General features: G+C 55.1%; 7 protein-coding genes across 7 annotated transcripts; 1 reads left to right on the forward strand and 6 right to left on the reverse strand.

Annotated features, from left to right (window-relative positions):
- Nucleotides 1-1,117: 1,117 nt before the first annotated feature.
- SLY1A (Sec1 family domain-containing protein 1A) lies at nt 1,118-5,440 on the forward strand (the record flags this gene model as incomplete). The annotated part of the gene is made up of 23 exons (XM_005821512.1): nt 1,118-1,189; nt 1,295-1,357; nt 1,408-1,476; nt 1,531-1,616; nt 1,661-1,757; nt 1,820-1,912; nt 1,955-2,017; nt 2,284-2,376; nt 2,428-2,478; nt 2,528-2,575; nt 2,627-2,695; nt 2,748-2,792; nt 2,846-2,902; nt 2,950-3,030; nt 3,295-3,357; nt 3,480-3,712; nt 3,991-4,048; nt 4,094-4,183; nt 4,225-4,298; nt 4,764-4,866; nt 5,064-5,129; nt 5,224-5,334; nt 5,381-5,440. The coding sequence occupies 23 exons, from the start codon at nt 1,118-1,120 to the stop codon at nt 5,438-5,440; spliced, it is 1,845 nt and encodes a 614-aa protein (XP_005821569.1).
- A 529-nt stretch (nt 5,441-5,969) lies between these two features.
- Nucleotides 5,970-6,980, reverse strand: GUITHDRAFT_147112 (hypothetical protein; the record flags this gene model as incomplete). Its single annotated transcript, XM_005821513.1, has 1 exon — nt 5,970-6,980. The coding sequence occupies one exon, from the start codon at nt 6,978-6,980 to the stop codon at nt 5,970-5,972; it is 1,011 nt and encodes a 336-aa protein (XP_005821570.1).
- A 713-nt stretch (nt 6,981-7,693) lies between these two features.
- Nucleotides 7,694-7,972, reverse strand: GUITHDRAFT_119241 (hypothetical protein; the record flags this gene model as incomplete). Its single annotated transcript, XM_005821514.1, has 1 exon — nt 7,694-7,972. One exon carries the CDS (start codon nt 7,970-7,972, stop codon nt 7,694-7,696), a length of 279 nt encoding a protein of 92 aa, XP_005821571.1.
- Nucleotides 7,973-8,950: 978 nt separating this feature from the next.
- On the reverse strand, nt 8,951-9,250 carry GUITHDRAFT_119242 (hypothetical protein; the record flags this gene model as incomplete). The annotated part of the gene is made up of 1 exon (XM_005821515.1): nt 8,951-9,250. One exon carries the CDS (start codon nt 9,248-9,250, stop codon nt 8,951-8,953), a length of 300 nt encoding a protein of 99 aa, XP_005821572.1.
- Nucleotides 9,251-9,899: 649 nt separating this feature from the next.
- GUITHDRAFT_80432 (hypothetical protein) lies at nt 9,900-10,304 on the reverse strand (the record flags this gene model as incomplete). The annotated part of the gene is made up of 1 exon (XM_005821516.1): nt 9,900-10,304. A coding segment is annotated over one exon (405 nt), but the record flags the coding sequence as incomplete, so codon positions are not given.
- On the reverse strand, nt 10,294-11,193 carry GUITHDRAFT_155698 (hypothetical protein). The gene is made up of 3 exons (XM_005821517.1): nt 10,687-11,193; nt 10,585-10,639; nt 10,294-10,537 (listed from the first exon to the last, which is right to left on the reverse strand). The coding sequence occupies exons 1-3, from the start codon at nt 11,049-11,051 to the stop codon at nt 10,421-10,423; spliced, it is 537 nt and encodes a 178-aa protein (XP_005821574.1). The 5' UTR covers nt 11,052-11,193; the 3' UTR covers nt 10,294-10,420.
- Nucleotides 11,194-14,022: 2,829 nt separating this feature from the next.
- On the reverse strand, nt 14,023-15,033 carry GUITHDRAFT_119244 (hypothetical protein; the record flags this gene model as incomplete). The annotated part of the gene is made up of 1 exon (XM_005821518.1): nt 14,023-15,033. One exon carries the CDS (start codon nt 15,031-15,033, stop codon nt 14,023-14,025), a length of 1,011 nt encoding a protein of 336 aa, XP_005821575.1.
- Nucleotides 15,034-18,131: the final 3,098 nt, after the last annotated feature.

Below are 18,131 nucleotides of genomic sequence, written 5' to 3' on the forward strand. Positions count from 1 at the left end.
GGAGATGAATTCACAATGCCCCACCCCAACAAGTTCCTCTGAATCGCTTCACGCCGCCTCCTACACCACCTAGTGGACTAGCACAGATCTAGTCACACAATCAACACACGTGTTCGAGTGCCCATTGAGCCCTCGGACTTCGCCCTCGCTCGTCTCAGCTCCATCTGCTCTGCCCAGGCTCCTCCTCCCCCTCCCTTGTAGCTGGAGTGAACTGACACTGAGGATCTGACCTACATCAACGCCACAGGTGACATCAAACACATCTGTGATCTTTCGGCCCTCTCCCTCCTGCTCCTCCTGCTCCTCCTGCTCCTCCTGCTCCTCCTGCTCCTTCTGCTCCTCCTGCTCCTCCTGCTCCTCCTGCTCCTCCTGCTCCTCCTGCTCCTCCTGCTCCTCCTGCTCCTCCTGCTCCTCCTGCTCCTCCTGCTCCTCATGCTCCTCCTCCTCCTCCTGCTCCTCCTGCTCCTCCTGCTCCTCCTGCTCCTCCTCCTCCTGCTCCTCCTGCTCCTCCTGCTCCTCCTGCTCCTCCTGCTCCTCCTGCTCCTCCTGCTCCTCCTGCTCCTCCTGCTCCTCCTGCTCCTCCTGCTCCTCCTGCTCCTCCTCCTCCTGCTCCTCCTGCTCCTCCTGCTCCTCCTGCTCCCTCCTATGGTCGCAAGCGTGGCTCCGAAAAACGTAGTGCAAAACTCGGTGGAACAACCGCCAGTAACGGGTATGAACTTTCGGTAACGTGTGTAACGGAAGTACACGCGGCATGGCGGCGGCGGGGAAGGGGAAGGGAACGCCGACGAAGGGAATGGGCGGGAGTCCTTTCCTATCCATCAGGAACAAGCAGATAGGTGCGAACATGTTCGACATGCTTGCGATGAGAGATGAGGGGAGGAGAAGGGAGGAGACTGAGATGAAGATGGGGATGGAAGAGCTGTGCTGGGAGGAGGCGATCCTGTGTGTGAGAGAGGAGGGAAGCTGTGGTGAAGTAGAGGGCAAGTACTGAGGACTGAGGATGAGACGATGAGGAGCAGATGAGCTGGCTGTGGAGATGTTTGTTGTTGTACATTTGCTCTTGTGCTAGCTATGATAGAAGCCCTCTGACATGAAGAAGCTTGACCGAAATCAAGTAATGTTGACTGCAGACTGCTTCGAGAGAATGCTAAATTTCAACAACCCAGTCGACAGCAAGACAAGCTGGCAGGTGCGTCCTCTTGATCCATCCTCGTCCCTCCTGTCTTCTCCGCTTCCTCCTGTCTCCCCGTTGTTGGTTCGGCTCCTACACAGGGCAAGGATGAACCCTTCGTAGGAGAACTGGAAGATATTGATATACGACAACCTATCGCGGGACATGGTCTCAACTCTCTTCAAGGTGCTCAGCGCCATAGCAGCGCTGCCATGTGCGAGCTGAGCGCCTGCCAGGTCGCGGATCTCCGCCGGCATGGGGTGACCCTCCATCTCAACCTTCATGCGGACCGTCAGCCGGTGCAGGTAGCCCATGGCGCAGGCGGCAATGGGGGGAACGGGTGATGGAGCCTCAAGCAGGATGCGGCAGCGATCTACCTCGTCGAGCCCAGCATCGAGAACATCCAGCGCATCGCCCGCGACTGCTCGAGCGGCCTCTACGACAGGTGGAGGAAGGGAGAGGGGGGAGGCTCCCTGACCCTGCCATCAGCATGTACCTGAACTGGAGCTCCACCATCTCGCAGGACTCGCTGCACAGTCTGGCATGCTCTGTGTCGCAGACAGACTCGTTCCATCGCATCGTCAAGGTACTGTGCTCGCCCCCCTCTCCGCTCCCTCCCCCTCCCCCGGTTGATGTGGAAGCGTTCAGGTAGTGGATCAGTACGTTAACTTCGTGTCTCTGGGGCACAACCTCTTCACGTTGGGGATGCACAACTCCTACATGGCGCTCAACGACCCAGAGGTACGAGACCCGTTGCTGCCTCGCCATCTCAGTCTCCGCTAGGTCCGAGACTCCGATATGGAGAGAACGATCGGCAGCATCGTGAACTCTCTCTTCTCCGTCATGGTAGGACGTCTCTTGATCCATTCACGCCCTCTCCTCTTCTTCTCTTCTACTCCTTCCTCCTACTCAACCACCACCACCACCACCACCACCGCTACCTCACCTTCCTTCTCCTTCCTCGCTGCCTCCTCCTCCTCCTCCTCCTCCTCCTCCTCCTCCTCCTCCTCTTCCTCCTCCTCTTCCTCCTCCTCTTCCTCTTCCTCTTCCTCCTCTTCCTCCTCTTCTTCTTCCTCCTCTTCTCCCCTCCCCCCCCCCTCACGTCTGCTCAGGTCACGCTGGGTGTTCTTCCTTTCATCGCCTGCCCACAAGGCGATGCCGCAGGGATGGTGGGAGAAGCCCTCAACAAGAAGCTCTCGGAGCACGTGACCCCTCATGTGTGCTGCACGTGACCCGCACGTGACGTTGGACGGCAGGTCAGGAACACCAACAACCTCTTCAAGGATCACGCCTACAGCCCCAACGCGGTGAGAGGCCGAGGAGACGGAGATCTGAGTGACTTGTCCCGGCCCGCAGCACTCTCGCCCCGTCCTCATCATCCTCGACCGCTCTCAAGACTTGTCGGTGAGTCGCCAGGCGGCAGCCCTGCAGCGCTGAGCTCGAGCATGGCGGCAGGTGAACCTGCAGCACGCGTGGACCTACGAGGCAATGCTGCATGACATTCTGGGGATGAAGCTCAACAAGGTGTCGGTACAGCCCTGCCCTCCTGCCGTCTTGTCACTTCTGCTCGTTCCAGGTGACGATCAACGAGCAAGTCGGAGATGGCAGTGGAAGAAAGAAGGTAGCAGCGCATGTTCCAGCTCGAGCTTTTGAGTTGACGTCGTCGCTTCCAAGTCTTCGGTCTACGACCTCAGCGTTCAGGACGCGTTCTGGGTGGACAACAGCGGGAAGGTGACGGAGGAGGAGCGGAGAAGTCGATCCTGACTTGTGGCCCTCAGCCCTTCCCCAGCGTCACTGATGACATCGAGGACAAGCTGAATACCTGGAAGAGTGAATATGATGCGATAGGCGCGCAGGGGGTTCGTCCTCCTCCTTCTCCTGATCCTCCTCCTTCTCCTCTTCCTCCTCCTCCTCTTCCTCCTTTCCCTTCTCCTTCTTCTTTTCCTTCTCTTGATCTTCCCCTTCGTCGCCTTTTCCTCCTCAAGTTCTACCTGCTACTCAATCTCCCGTCCTCGCCCCCGCTCCGTCTCCTCTCGTCGTCTCCATCCTCGCCAACATCGACGTTGTCTTCCTCGCTCCCTCTCTCCCTGCCCTTTCCGTCCTCGTGGTGACCGATCTCTCAGAACGTTGTCTCGGACATGCCGCAAGGAGGAGGGATCGACGCTCTGACCCGAGCGGCGCAGCTGGTGCCAGAGCTGACGGAGAGGAAGAGGCTGCTGGACATGCACACAAACATCTGTACGTCGCTGCTCAACGAGATAAAGGCGAGCGCCTTTCTCAGCTCGGCTGCCAGCTGAAGTCTCTGCAGGAGAGGGAGCTCGACAACTTCTTCTCGCTCGAGTCTGCGATCGTCTCCGGCTCAGTCTACAACGCCAAGTCAGCGCTGATGCAGGCAAGGAGGGAGGAGGAGGAGCTGAGAGGAGCTGAAGAAGAGGAGCAGGTGTTTGGTCCAGACGCTCTGGGGAGCCCGGAGGACAAGCTGAGGCTCTTTGTCATTTACTATCTATGCAACCCTTCCTTGTCCGAAGCTGACGTGGCCGAGTGAGTGGGAGATCCCATCGTCCCTTTTGCTTCCCTTTCCCTTCTCCTCCTTTCTCCTCCGCTTCCACTTTCTTGTTGTTCCTTTCCCTTCTCCGCCCCCTTGCTCCTCCTCTTCCTTCCCTCCCCCGCCTCATCCACCTCGTTCTTGTTCTTTCCTGGCTCCCCTTCATGTTGCCGTACTTCTCTTCTTGCTCTATCCTCAGCTCCACACCCGTTCTGTGGTCCTCCCCTCCTCGTCCCTCGTCTCAAGGATCTGAGCGTGACGAGTCCACTGGCAGGTATGAGGGCGCTCTTTCCAAGCTTGGCGTCGACATGTCACTGTCAAGCTATCTCAAGGTCTTCCTTCCCCAGCTGTAACTCGAACTGATGAAGGAGCCGCAGTACCTCAAGAAGATGAAAGCGTTGAGCTCTCGAGCAATCTCCATGGCGAAAGGATCAGCGGGAGGAGGAGGCGGCAGCTTGTCGCTCACGGTCAGGCTCGTTCTGTCCCTGCCCAAGCTGACAGTCAGCAGGACATCATGTCCCAGTTCAAGGCGGGGACAGAGACTGCGACTGGATTGCTGAAATCGGTGGCCGCATCAGTCGGGTAATGCAAGACACCTCATCATGTTGTCATCGTCATCATCTCCATCATCTCCATTATCATCATCGTCATCATCATCATCATCATCATCAACAACAACAACAACAACAACAACAACAACAACAACAACAACAACAACAACAACAACAACGACAAATCATCATCATCATCATCATCATCATCATCATCATCATCATCATCATCATCATCATCATCATCATCATCATCATCATCATCATTCTCCTAGTACTTCAACTGCTGCTGCTCTGCTCAACTCCCTATTTTTTGTTTTATCCTACTTCATCTCCGCTCCCTTCCTCCTTCTCATCTCATCCAGCTCCTCTTTCATCACCTCCTACTCCTCCCACTCCTTGATTTCCAGCAGTAACCCTTCCTTCTTCGCCTTCATACCTCCCTCCCCCTCTCACCCATTCGCCTCCTCCTCCTGACTCGTCTGGCTGGACGCAGCGGCAAGAAAGATCTCCCCGTCACGCGCCTCGTGGACTCCATCATGGAGAATCGAGTAGGAAGTGAAGCGGAGAACTTCATGCTGCTGGACCCCAACATTCAGGTTAATCTCCTGCTCCTCATCCACCTTCTCCACCACCACCACCTTCTTCTCCTTCTCCTTCTCCTTCTCCTTCTCCTTCTCCTTCTCCTTCTCCTTCTCCTTCTCCTTCTCCTTCTCCTTCTCCTTCTCCTTCTCCTTCTCCTTCTCCCTCTCCCTCCATCTCCTCTGCCTCCTGCTTTATCACTGACAGCAAGTAGCACAAGAGCGCTCAGATGTCGTCCAACGCTACAAGGAAGCCTTTCCGGGAGGCTATCGTCTTCATGGTGAGAACTGATGTGCTTGGATAGGGAGGGAGGGAGGGAGGGAGGGAGGGAGGGAGGGAGGGAGGGAGGGAGGGAGGATTTGACTGTCGGGCAGGTTGGCAGCGGGAACTACATCGAGTATCAAGACCTGCAAGACTACGCGAGGAGGGGAGGGGCAGGTGTGGGGGTCAAGAACGTGGTCTACGGGAGCACAGAGCTCGTGACGGTTGTTGCTTGTGTTTGCAGACCTTCAAGACTGACGGGACCAACAGGCGTCAGAATTCCTGCAGCAGCTGAACGCGTTAGGAAAGAAGAAGTTCAGCAGCATCTGAGGAGAGAAGGGAAGGGGGGGGGGAAGGGAGGGGGGAGGGGGAAGGAATTTTATTGATGAATATGAGGCACAGAAAAGCTGTACGAGGGATTGATAGCACGAGGAAAAGAGAGGAAGAGAAAAGGAAGTGAAGTATGAGGCGTTGAGATGTCTCCTGCACTTCTTGTCAAGATCATGCCCATGTTCACTCGTGCGTTTATCAAGAATTTCCTCAGCTAAGTCATTCTGATTGCTGCAGAGAGCAATCGTTGTCGGTGCTGAACCTTCCCTAAGGCCTTGAGATACGTGCACATCGACCTCATGGAGGCAAACTCCAACATGCTCCTCCTCTCTCAATCCGGTGCTGCAGGCAGGCAGCGAAGGCAAAACCGAAGGCCAAGAAAACAAGTGCATCGATGATGAGAAAAACCTTCAAGACGATAGCACCCTCACAAACAACTGCCGAGCTTGCTCCCTCTCTCCTCAACGCGATTCACTCATTTGCATCCGGGGCGTTAAGACATCACAACCACTGCAGCTCCAACCGAGTGTCAGTTTGAAGGAGACACCGTTAGGTTGAGCTTGTCGATCTTCTTCCAGATCTTGCAGATGTGGTAGTGGTTGTTGACCAGGCACGCCAGGTCTGCCCCGATGATGCTGTAGAAAGGCTTCGCGATCGTGTGATGGAAGATCACGATGGAGCCAAGCTCGGTCGCATCCCACAAGCTCTGATTCCTTAGAGCCACGACCGCGTTGTAGTTGTACACGTCCGGCAGGAGCATCGATCTGTGCTCGAAGTACTTGTTCAGGAAGCCTTGCTCCGACATCTTGGCATCAAACTCCAGCGTGGTGATGCTTGCGATGAGGTCGACAAACAGCCGCCTGTCCGGAATCACCAGCATCATCCCCGCGTTCGCCGACGATCCTTTGAACACGCTGTAGGGCTGGTCATGCACCCACCCCAGGTTGAGCTTCCTGGCCTTGAGCTCGGGTACATAGCGGTCGAAGAGCGGCATCATGTCTCCCAGCACCGACATGTCTGAGTCCAGGAACAACACCGCCTTGTACTGCGTCGCGTTGAACACGTGCAGCTTCGTGAAGAGAGGGATGAAGCGAGGAGAGTCGACCTTGGCTATCATGCTCTCCGGCATCTTGATCTCGGGTACCAGCACGAGCTTCCATCCCACCTCCTTCATCCTCTGCAGGTCTGCCTGGAACGAGGGCTCTCTCGCTACCTCGTCGATCACCAGCGAGATGGTCTCGACGCGGCAGCTGTCAAGCTTCCCGAACAAGGTGATGCTCTTCCTCAGCGTGGTCGCTCCTCTCGGGTAGTCCGGATCTGTGCTGGATATGATGGTGAAGACAGCGTACTCGCGGGTCGAGTTGCACCGTGGGGCGCCCTTGAGCTTCTGCTCGTACTCGCTGAGCATCCTCGTGACGAGGAGGTCGGAGAAGGACTGGTCCGAGGAGACCAGGTTGGAGACGATCTCGAAGACCGTGACAGCGAGCACGCAGAAGCAAGTGAGCTTGTTGAGACAGGCCATGTTAAGTCCTATCGCCATTGATGTAGCGATATCAAGTCTCAGGGAGCTTGGTTTGAACAAAAACCTGTAGGATCTCGTTCAAGAGGCAGGTTGTTAGCGGGATTGACAAGGTCAAGGGCGGAGAAGAGAGGAGAGGAGGAGGGTATCTCAGGAGCACAGCCTCTCAATGCTCGCCTAGCTCTTCTCTTCTCTCTTGTCTTCTTCCCCCTCTTCCCGCTGCCCGTCCCATGCACATGGGCGTCAGCAACACAGGCCGGGCCTGGGTAGGGCCTGACACGCTTCAATTTTAGAGTACGCCAATTAGAGTACGACTGTAATTAAAGGACGCATATGCAGTTTGGAAGGATGGGCCTGCAGAGCTTGAGGCATTCAAGAACATACCAAGTGAAGAGATTTTAATCTACACACGTCTACCACATAGCGTGTCAAAGAGTCACACGTTTATACTCGTTCACACACGTTTAGGTATTGGTATGTCGAGCCCCATCAAAGGTACATGTAATTCATTCAAGGCACTGAGGAGTCTGTCTCGCACGAGTGACATGCGCCTCTACTGTAATCAAACCCAGGGGGGCTGATATGACCGTCAGCGCTTGAATGTGCCTGTCGTATTGAGGATGGACATCAGTCTTCGTCGGAACGCAGTGTCGGCAAGCATTAGTCGGCAAACAGTGCCAAGAATAGATTTGTCCAGGCATATGAGGACAAACAAGAGATGTGCGCTTGTCCAGTCATATCTCGATGCTCCACAGAGGCAGGTCGTCCACAGAGGCAGGGCGTTGCAAATTCCCATGTCTGTCGATGGATTTGCCATGAACTTGCTCTCTGTAGAGGTAGTCTCTATGTGCAGCGATGTTGGGCTTCAAAGCGCCTAAGGAATCGATTGAAGGCCTAGAGATCTCGTGGTCGAGTTGGAACGTGTGGGAAATAGCGCTAGTGCCAGGTTGATTCTTGTTCGTTCCGCCAGCTTCCATGGTCAGGATGGTTGGATGGTTACAGATAACAGTCATGTTGTTGTCTTCCTGACAACAACGTGCTCAATGAAGTTGAGGGTACTTTCGAGCACTTTGCACGATGAGACTGTGGAGGAGACAGGAGGAGAAGCTGATGCACGATGAGACTGTGGAGGAGACAGGAGGAGAAGCTGTCGATAAGGAGGAGCTCGCCCAAGAGAGTGAGGGGGTGAGGCTCAGCAATAGAGGCAACTTACGCTCCTCTCTGGACCGAAAGGACTTCTTTTCGCAGCTACTTTGAGATTGACCTACCCCCACCCTTGGTCTGACCAGCAGAAAGCTCCACCCCTGCCGGTAGGAAGCTCAGAAGCAAACTTGTTTACTACTGCTGGTCCGGTCAGCAAAGAGAGAGGGTACCGGAGTACCTGCAGTCTTTACTCAAGATTAAGTAAAGATCTTATTGGACAGCATAGGAAGTGTCGTGATGATAAGCAAGGCGTCGATCCGATAGTCTCAGCACATGTAGCGTAAGACAGCACGGAAAGTCAATTGCTCAACACGCTACTAGTCTACAGACAAGAGGCCCGTAAACCTGCCAAGCACTCAAGCCTGTCACATTGATGTTTTTGGAGCTTGATAGCAGTACCTACATTGAGAATCCGCCCGCTGAGTTGAGTTGACTACACGGCCCCGTATCAAATCTTGAATCACTAAGCCACTTGCCTTCTGGTTAGAAATCGGAAGGGCTAGAAGAGAAGATTGAAAGGACAGTAGGAACGCGTTGAAATCGTTGCGATTTGGAATGAAATACCATTCTAGTATGAACTTTATGGACAAAATCATCTCTTTTGAAGAGATACGAAGACAATAGAGTAATCACTGACTCAACTACCTTCACAGTTCTTGTGCACAAACAACATACCTCGTCTCGTTCTGTCTATTGACTGTTTTGCAGACTGATCTACCTTGCACATGGGAATCAGAGGTACAAATCAGTTCCCAGCGCCAGCCTTTACTCAGATGATCTCCTGCGGTCTAGAGTTTGAGCTCCTCTCCCGTTGCAGCAAGCACGACAGGTCGCTTGGCATTGCTCAGCAGCTCGATGCAATGTGCAAGAGCTCTCAGCTGCCTCGTCTTGTACTCTGGCAGCGACAGCTTCTCGTCATGGATCTCCTGATCATAGTCTTTTGTCCGATCTGCGCATGTCTTGCCATGTCTTGCCGGCGTTAGAGAGGTAACGGAATGGAGCCCAAAGCAGTCTCCGTCCTCATCGCCTGGGATCTCACTCCTAAGGTCCGAGAAGCAGAGCTGCTCGAATGACAGCTCGCAGAGCATGGCAGCGCCAGAGCACCGAGGACGTATCTTGTGAAAGTGTTAGGGAGCAGGAGGGGAGGGGGGATAGAGGGGGGTTCTGCAGAGATGCGACTCCGGGGACGGTACTAGGCTACGTGAGCCTCCCCGTCATGCCGCCGCAATTGCCGCACTAGCAGCGATGGAAACTCAGCAGACGACTGACAGTGATGGACTCTCAGCAGACGACTGACAGTGATGGACTCTCAGCAGACGACTGACAGTGATGGACTCTCAGCAGACGACTGATCGGACAGTGAATGTCCCGGTTGAATGTCATCAAGTTATTCAGAGATCAAACCATCGTACCTTCACTGAGGCAAACCTAGGCTAGCCATGCTGACCCTTAGCAGCCCTCAGCCTAGCCATGCTGACTCGGCGTTACTTGTTGTACGTCTCCCACAGCTACCTGGGTACAACTTGGCAAGCTTGACTTCAACCCTGCTGCTCGTTCCAAGGCAGATACGTACTCTACTTGTACTTCGTTTTTGAACAATTTCGGTGCGGCCATCGATCAACTGATGTCAAACTGAGGTGGAGGATCGAGCGAGTTGAGAACGGGAATGATCGGCGCAGGACCTGAGATGGCTCGTCATCATCCCACCTCGCCAGCTGAGCGGTTTGTATATTACACTCAAACAGATGGAGGTTTGCATATTACACTCAAACAAGATGGAGGTTTGTACATTACACTCAAACAAGGTGGAGGTTTGTACATTACACTCAAACAAGATGGAGGTTTGTACATTACACTCAAACAAGATGGAGGTTTGTACATTACACTCAAACAAGGTGGAGGTTTGTATATTACACTCAAACAAGGTGGAGGTTTGTACATTACACTCAAACAAGGTGGAGGTTTGAATATTACACTCAAACAAGGTGGAGGTTTGTATATTACACTCAAACAAGGTGGAGGTTTGTACATTACACTCAAACAAGGTGGAGGTTTGAATATTGCACTCAAACAAGGTGGAGGTTTGTACATTACACTCAAACAAGGTGGAGGTTTGTACATTGCACTCAAACAAGGTGGAGGGGTGTATATTACACTCAAAGATGAAGTAGACTAACTGAGAGTTGGGTAGATCGAGGATACCAGGGGACGTGCGCCCCTTTGAAGTTCCCTGTTGATGGGAAGCTGGAAGTCTGCAGCTAGTATTTGGTGCACGCTGCTGGGGTCTGAGAGTGATCCCATGCTGACGGCAGCCCGAGAGATTGCTCGTGCCTGCGCTTGAGGATGTCGATGATAAACATGTAGGCAGCGAGCACCTGGCAAGGAGTTTGAGCGAGCGAACGTACTTGCATTCCAAACTCACCATGATGCTCGATAAACCCCCGAGCAAGAAGGAGGCAAGAGAACCTTGAAAGCCGCTAGTGCAGGAGTAAGTTTCAACATCACAACATGTCAGGAGCTTCACCTTCCATAGCCCTTTGTCTCGCTCTCATCCTGATTCAGCCTTGCAGGCTGATGTGGAAACATGTCGCCAAAGGAAGAGGAGGAACCAGCCGTCTTCCATCCTCTGAGCTGTTTGACTTCCTGCATGAAGGAAGAGACTTCTGACAGACACTCGTGGGTCAAGTCTGCCAGGTTGACGCGGATGCAGTCACGAGCCTTGCGAAATTCGCCGATGGCAGCTGGACACTTGACTTTGAGGTCTTGATCGCATGCAGAGTGCAAGGCAACGAGGCTGTGGGCGATGCTCTCGACCAGGTCCAGGCAGGGAGGCACAAGCTCAGCCGAGTGCTCGTCCATGCATGTCACGATCTCCTCCACATCGTCCATGTCCGCGACTCTGAATGCACAGAAACGATGGAAATCAGCAAGACAAACCTGCGCACCAGCTTCAAGTGCTTCCCCATTGGCATAAATGCCTGAATCAGCCCTAATCCACGCCGATGATCCCTCGGTAGGAACAAATGAGTGAACGCCGGGATGGGATCCGTTGGGGCCGCCAGGGTGAGGGCCTGAGCCTGAGCCTGAGCCTGGACCCTGAGGGCCTTTGCCAAGAACGTGCTGCAGCGCAGATGCAAGCTCGGATGCATGGGAGTGTACGCCGGGATGGGTACCGTTGGGGCCGCCAGGGTGAGGGCCTGAGCCTGAGCCTGAGCCTGAGCCTGAGCCTGGACCCTGAGGGCCTTTGCCAAGAACGTGCTGCAGCGCAGATGCAAGCTCGGATGCATGGGAGTGTACGCCGGGATGGGTACCGTTGGGGCCGCCAGGGTGAGGGCCTGAGCCTGAGCCTGAGCCTGGACCCTGAGGGCCTTTGCCAAGAACGTGCTGCAGCGCAGATGCAAGCTCGGATGCTAGGGAGTGTACGCCGGGATGGGTACCGTTGGGGCCGCCAGGGTGAGGGCCTGAGCCTGAGCCTGAGCCTGAGCCTGAGCCTGAGCCTGAGCCTGGACCCTGAGGGCCTTTGCCAAGAACGTGCTGCAGCGCAGATGCAAGCTCGGATGCTAGGGAGTGTACGCCGGGATGGGTACCGTTGGGGCCGCCAGGGTGAGGGCCTGAGCCTGAGCCTGAGCCTGAGCCTGAGCCTGAGCCTGAGCCTGAGCCTGGACCCTGAGGGCCTTTGCCAAGAACGTGCTGCAGCGCCGATGCAAGCTCGGATGCATGGGAGTGTACGCCGGGATGGGTACCGTTGGGGCCGCCGGGGTGAGGGCCTGAGCCTGAGCCTGAGCCTGAGCCTGAGCCTGAGCCTGAGCCTGGACCCTGAGGGCCTTTGCCAAGAACGTGCTGCAGCGCCGATGCAAGCTCGGATGCTAGGGAGTGTACGCCGGGATGGGTACCGTTGGGGCCGCCAGGGTGAGGGCCTGAGCCTGAGCCTGAGCCTGGACCCTGAGGGCCTTTGCCAAGAACGTGCTGCAGCGCAGATGCAAGCTCGGATGCATGGGAGTGTACGCCGGGATGGGTACCGTTGGGGCCGCCAGGGTGAGGGCCTGAGCCTGAGCCTGAGCCTGAGCCTGAGCCTGAGCCTGAGCCTGGACCCTGAGGGCCTTTGCCAAGAACGTGCTGCAGCGCAGATGCAAGCTCGGATGCATGGGAGTGTACGCCGGGATGGGTACCGTTGGGGCCGCCGGGATGAGGGCCCTGAGGGCCTCCATGTGGACCAGGGTGAGGTGCAGGGATAGGGGTCGGCTTGTTTGGTCCTGGAGGAGTTTGAGGTTTGTCACAGAGTCCTGTTGTGACGATTGCAACTAGTATCGTTGCTTGAATGATCTATGTAGATTCTTAGTTAGTACATGTACACAATATTTGTCTGCTCAGTTTTGTTTCATTCCACACCTCAAGCAGACAACAAAGCTCTATTGCTCGGAGTCACTGTCTTACTTGGATCGATTCACCATGTTGCTCACAGTGTATCCTTCTCCTCCCTTACATGTTTCATGTTGCTCACAGCGTATCCTTCTCCTCCCTTACATGTTTCATGTTGCTCACAGCGTATCCTTCTCCTCCCTTACCTTGGATGCTTCGAGCATGGTGTTTGTGCGGCTTTGCTTCCCCCCACCTTTTATATTGCACGTCCGCAGGGTGGTCAGTTGCTTAGGGGTAGTCTTAGTTCCTTGTAAGGTACCATGTCCCCGTGAGACTAGTGATGCAATAGAAAAATGATGGTACTAGAGGGCACTAGTTCTCAGGTTTCGAGGAGGGACAGCATCTCACTGGGGGTAGGGTGTGGCAATCGGGAAATGACCAATGTTTTTTACTCGAAAAGACGTCTTTTCGATTTTTACTGCATTTGTTGCCAGAGGAAACAGAGGAAGCGAAGCCTCTGCTCCCGACAATGGAGGCGACTGAGCTGACGGTGAGCACGATGACCGATGACTGACCGGCGACCCGGCGGCGGTCATCGGTGGCATGCCAGGGGCCGGGGTGGGAGGGCGGTGCCATGGCAGCCTGGGCTACCGTGCCGCCGTCGGAGTGCGCGGCGGCGGCACTGCCGGCTGTCCGAGTGGCACTGAGCGGGCTGCCGGCCGGGCCGCGCACGGGGACTCAGCGGCGGCCGTCGCGGCGTCCATATGACCGTTCGCGGATACTGCCGGTAGCGGCGGCTCGGGCCCCCGCCGGGGCCCGGCTGGGCGGCCGGGCCCGGGGCCGCCCGGCCGCAGAGGCCGGCTCAGGCTATCACCGCGCCATTGCTCAACTTTTGGCAAAGTTAAGTTAAAAATCAGTACGAGGACAATCAGGAGTGTCGCCGAGGAGGCCTGCGGACTCACTGTCCGATACGGTCGGCCCACCTCAGGGCCTCGTAGCCTGGCAAGCACCGGGCAGGCCGCCGCCAGGCCATCTGCCGGTGCTACGGTGCTACGGTGACGGTGAGTCACTGAGTCTGAGTGCGTGTGACTGTCTCAGTCTGCAGCCTCCGCATGACGGGACCGACGGCTTACTGCGGCCGCAAGCCGCATGCACTCACTGACTCAGTAAGTTGACCGGGGCCCGACGCCAGGTTGCAACCCAATCACATTGAATACTATGCCATGATATGGCACGAGCAGCGTCAGCTATTGAGCTATCAACTTGTGACAACAAAGACTGTTCAACTTGAAGGAAGAGACATCCATTCTTAGTTGTATAGAAGTCGCGAACCGGTAAAACAAAATCACACTGTTTGAAATAATCCAAAAGGTCATGTTAAATATTTTGAATTCGGAAGTTTCCATGAAAAATGATCAGCACTGTCATGCCTGGTTAACAAGCAGGTTGTACAACAAAATCTCTGAGCGGAACACTCAAGCTTCGCAGAATAGTCTGACTGTCATTCTGGAGGAGACACCGTTAGGTTGAGCTTGTCGATCTTCTTCCAGATCTTGCAGATGTGGTAGTGGTTGTTGACCAGGCACGCCAGGTCTGCCCCGATGATGCTGTAGAAAGGCTTCGCGATCGTGTGATGGAAGATCACGATGGAGCCAAGCTCGGTCGCATCCCACAAGCTCTGATTCCTAAGAGCCACGACCGCGTTGTAGTTGTACACGTCCGGCAGGAGCATCGATCTGTGCTCGAAGTACTTGTTCAGGAAGCCTTGCTCCGACATCTTGGCATCAAACTCCAGCGTGGTGATGCTTGCGATGAGGTCGACAAACAGCCGCCTGTCCGGAATCACCAGCATCATCCCCGCGTTCGCCGACGATCCTTTGAACACGCTGTAGGGCTGGTCATGCACCCACCCCAGGTTGAGCTTCCTGGCCTTGAGCTCGGGTACATAGCGGTCAAAGAGCGGCATCATGTCTCCCAGCACCGACATGTCTGAGTCCAGGAACAACACCGCCTTGTACTGCGTCGCGTTGAACACGTGCAGCTTCGTGAAGAGAGGGATGAAGCGAGGAGAGTCGACCTTGGCTATCATGCTCTCCGGCATCTTGATCTCGGGTACCAGCACGAGCTTCCATCCCACCTCCTTCATCCTCTGCAGGTCTGCCTGGAACGAGGGCTCTCTCGCTACCTCGTCGATCACCAGCGAGATGGTCTCGACGCGGCAGCTGTCAAGCTTCCCGAACAAGGTGATGCTCTTCCTCAGCGTGGTCGCTCCTCTCGGGTAGTCCGGGTCTGTGCTGGATATGATGGTGAAGACAGCGTACTCGCGGGTCGAGTTGCACCGTGGGGCGCCCTTGAGCTTCTGCTCGTACTCGCTGAGCATCCTCGTGACGAGGAGGTCGGAGAAGGACTGGTCCGAGGAGACCAGGTTGGAGACGATCTCGAAGACCGTGACAGCGAGCACGCAGAAGCAAGTGAGCTTGTTGAGACAGGCCATGTTAAGTCCTATCGCCATCGATGCAGGTATTCGCTTGGATTCGAGGAGGAACGTACGATTCAGAATGTCCAACCTGATATGAAAGAGAGAGCACAGGGTTCCTGCTTCAGATTTCTTGGAGACGTCTTACTTTGACGGTACAGCTTGATTACTTTACAAATGAACTCATTGGCAGAGGCGAGAAAGAGATAATCTAAGGGAGGGAAAGCATGATCAGGATGTATGGCAAGGATGTTTTCCAAAAGAACTCGGAGGGAAAGCTTACACGCACCTGGTATGGAAGTCCTGTAGGCAGGCAGAGAGGCAGCAGTGTTGAGGAGTTGAGATGCAGACCAAGAGGATCAATTATCAGTTCATCCCCCCCTCACCATCTCTGCGCACGCGCATGCGATACCCATTGCCATACAGGGCTTGAAACAACTTGGAGGAATCAAGTTACGCTCGATTTGGTTTAGACTTCGTCATCTAATTGGTTGAACTGGGGGACTACCAGCCTTTTCTTGTGTAATTTGATCAAATTAAGATACACAATGATCCAATTCCAACGTGTCTAAATAGCGATGACCCCCGCCCGAATGGAGATTGGTACCTCATGTACCCCCATCTCTTAGCACAAATAGTACCCCTACCATACAACCCCCCACACTACTAGGCTAAAGTTTGACTCGATGACAACTCGGAGGCTCGTCAAACATTCATACCACCCCTTTAATTTCCTTTGACTCATGGCTATTGCAGGGGTAGGGTACCAGTGACTGGCTGAGGTCACAAAAACTGACTCGGATGAAGTTTTGATGACATTGGTCAAGGTTGACTGATTTTATAACCAAGAAGTCAGTCACTGACCTCGGCCGGGCCGGCTTCCGGGCCCGGGCCCGGGTAGGATGCGACCGCAATGGCCGCTGGCATGATGAAGGTCGGGTAAGAGGATGCGAGGGGGAGAACTAGCGGGAATGATGCTGCTGCTAGCGGTGAAGGTTGAAGGCATGCGGGACAAGGAGAGAGGAAGCGCAGCTCTGCTTGAAGGCATGCGGGACAAGGAGAGAGGAAGCGCAGCTCTGCTGCCTCGCTGCTCCTGCCAGTGTCATGAGGAAATTGCTCTTCGATCCTCTCTTACAGGAGGAGCCTCTAGCCTCGGTCGATCCTCTCTTAGAGGAGGAGCCTCTAGCCTCGGTGGGTTTGTGGACTGGCGGAAGGAGCTCAACACATCAAGGATGTTTACGGGAGGGACTGCGGCAAACATGACGAGGAGCGGGCTCAGAGTTGCTCAGAGGACGTGGGACCCACACGTCCAGCAGCTCAACCTGAAGCATGCGGAGCAAGAGCGGAGGACTCGGACACTGCGATTCTTGGAGAAGATGGACAAGCTTGTGAGCTTTTTGAATGAGACGGTGACAAACAGCACGAGGGATAAGAAGCGAGGGAAAGACAACCTAGGAAGGAAGAAGCGGCAGGCGAGGAAGCACTTGATGGAGACGTTGATTAAGAACCAACAAGAACTCGCCTCCGAGAAAGACTTCGACAAGCAGAGCAAGGTCCTTGGCTTGCGCAGCTCGGATCATCCTGACCCCCATCCTGTGCTTGTAGACCATCACCCGCATCCAGCGAACCATCGCAGATCCCAACGTGCTGCTGTCGACAGGGCTGGCTGATCCGAGGCACGAGAAGCGGATAAGGGCGGAGAGAGAGTGGGAGAGAAGGAACAAGGAGCGTGTGGACCCGCTGGACCCCTTCGCCCCAACAAGGAAATGGCTCAACTACACTGAAGTGATGACTCCTCAACTTATGCTTCCCCCCTCTCGCCCCCTCCTCTCCTCCTTCCCCTCTCCTCTCCTCCTTCCCCTCTCCTCTCCTCCTTCCCCTCTCCTCTCCTCCTTCCCCTCTCCCCCCTCTTCCCCCCTCCTCTCGCTTGCTCACGAAAAACCCTTGTAGGCACATCGCATGTTGCCCCTAGGAGGAGAAGAGCGCCGGCGAGAAGGCATCTATGACTCGAGCGAGATGGAGGAAGGGCAGGGGGAGGAGAGCGGGATGTTTGGGCTTGATATCGAGACAAAGAAGAAGACGCCATGGCACTGCCCTGTCTGCGACGTGTCTGTGACCAACAGCCTGGCGTGGAAGCAACACATCCACGGAAAGAAGCACATGCGAGCCTCAGGCTACTCCATGCGGGCTAAGCCCAAGACTGAAGAAGACATTCTCAACGGTGAAAGTGGGGGGGGAGGGGGAGGGGAAGGGAAGGAGGGAGGGAGGGATGAAAGGGAAGCGGGTGGAGATGGAAGTGCGAGGTGCATGATGTGAATATCAGAGATGGAAGAGATCTGTAAACAACTTGGACGGAAGGAGCGAGGAGAGACGCGAAGGGTGAAGAGAAATCGGGAGACGAGAAAGGAAGGCGCTGAAGGAGAGAAGGAGGAGCAGGAGGTCACTCGACTTGAAAGCGGTGAGATGTATTTGAACTAGAGGACAGTTCTGATCTAGCCATGCAGAAGAAGAGTCGTCTGACGAGGAGTTCATGAGGTTTTCCTCCTCCTTCCCTTCCTCCTCCTCTTCCGTATTTCCTCCATGTCTCCTTCCCCCTTCTTACCAAGTAGTCCGGCAAAACCCTTCTTCCTCCCTCTTTTCGTTGTTCATCGCTGATCGCCTCTTTCAGAAACTTTCCTGACGTTGAGAACATGGACGTCGACACTGTCTTCAAGATCATGCAGAGGCTTGTTGCCGGCGCAAATGGCGCTGCTCTTTCTTAGACAGCTTCTTGTTCTGCTCCTCCCGCCGCATCTCCCTCTCATTCTCCTCCTTTGATCCTTGCTTCCGCTGAGCTTCTTGCCTGTCCCTCTTCTGTTGAGCCAGCAAATGCTTCTCGTCCTTCTGCATGTGCTTGCGAAGGACGTGGACGTCGCTACCAGTGCTCCCCGACAACTCTGAGATCCAGTCAAACAGCCAACAGGCATGAGGGCAGCGCAAAGAAAGGTAGAGGAGGAGGAGGAGGAGGAGGAGGAGGAGGAGGATGCGGGGGTGGTAAAGGAGGAGCAGACGGGGCAAATGACTGCACATTGGAGAGGAGGAGGAGGAGGAGGAGGAGGAGGAGGAGGAGGAGGAGGAGGAGGGGATAGGGTAGC

This window comes from Guillardia theta (assembly GCF_000315625.1).
Source record: "Guillardia theta CCMP2712 unplaced genomic scaffold GUITHscaffold_142, whole genome shotgun sequence".
Taxonomy (NCBI): Eukaryota; class Cryptophyceae; order Pyrenomonadales; family Geminigeraceae; genus Guillardia; species Guillardia theta.

What these genes read in the sequence shown, in the direction of transcription:
- GUITHDRAFT_155698 (XM_005821517.1), bottom strand. Translation starts at nt 11,051, where the DNA reads ATGGACGATGTGGAGGAGATCGTGACATGCATGGACGAGCACTCGGCT. An exon ending in GAGACAAAGGGCTATGGAAG is followed by an intron (nt 10,640 to 10,686) that starts GTGAAGCTCCTG and finishes CTCCTGCACTAG; the next exon opens with CGGCTTTCAAGGTTCTCTTG. An exon ending in GGGGTTTATCGAGCATCATG is followed by an intron (nt 10,538 to 10,584) that starts GTGAGTTTGGAA and finishes ACTCCTTGCCAG; the next exon opens with GTGCTCGCTGCCTACATGTT.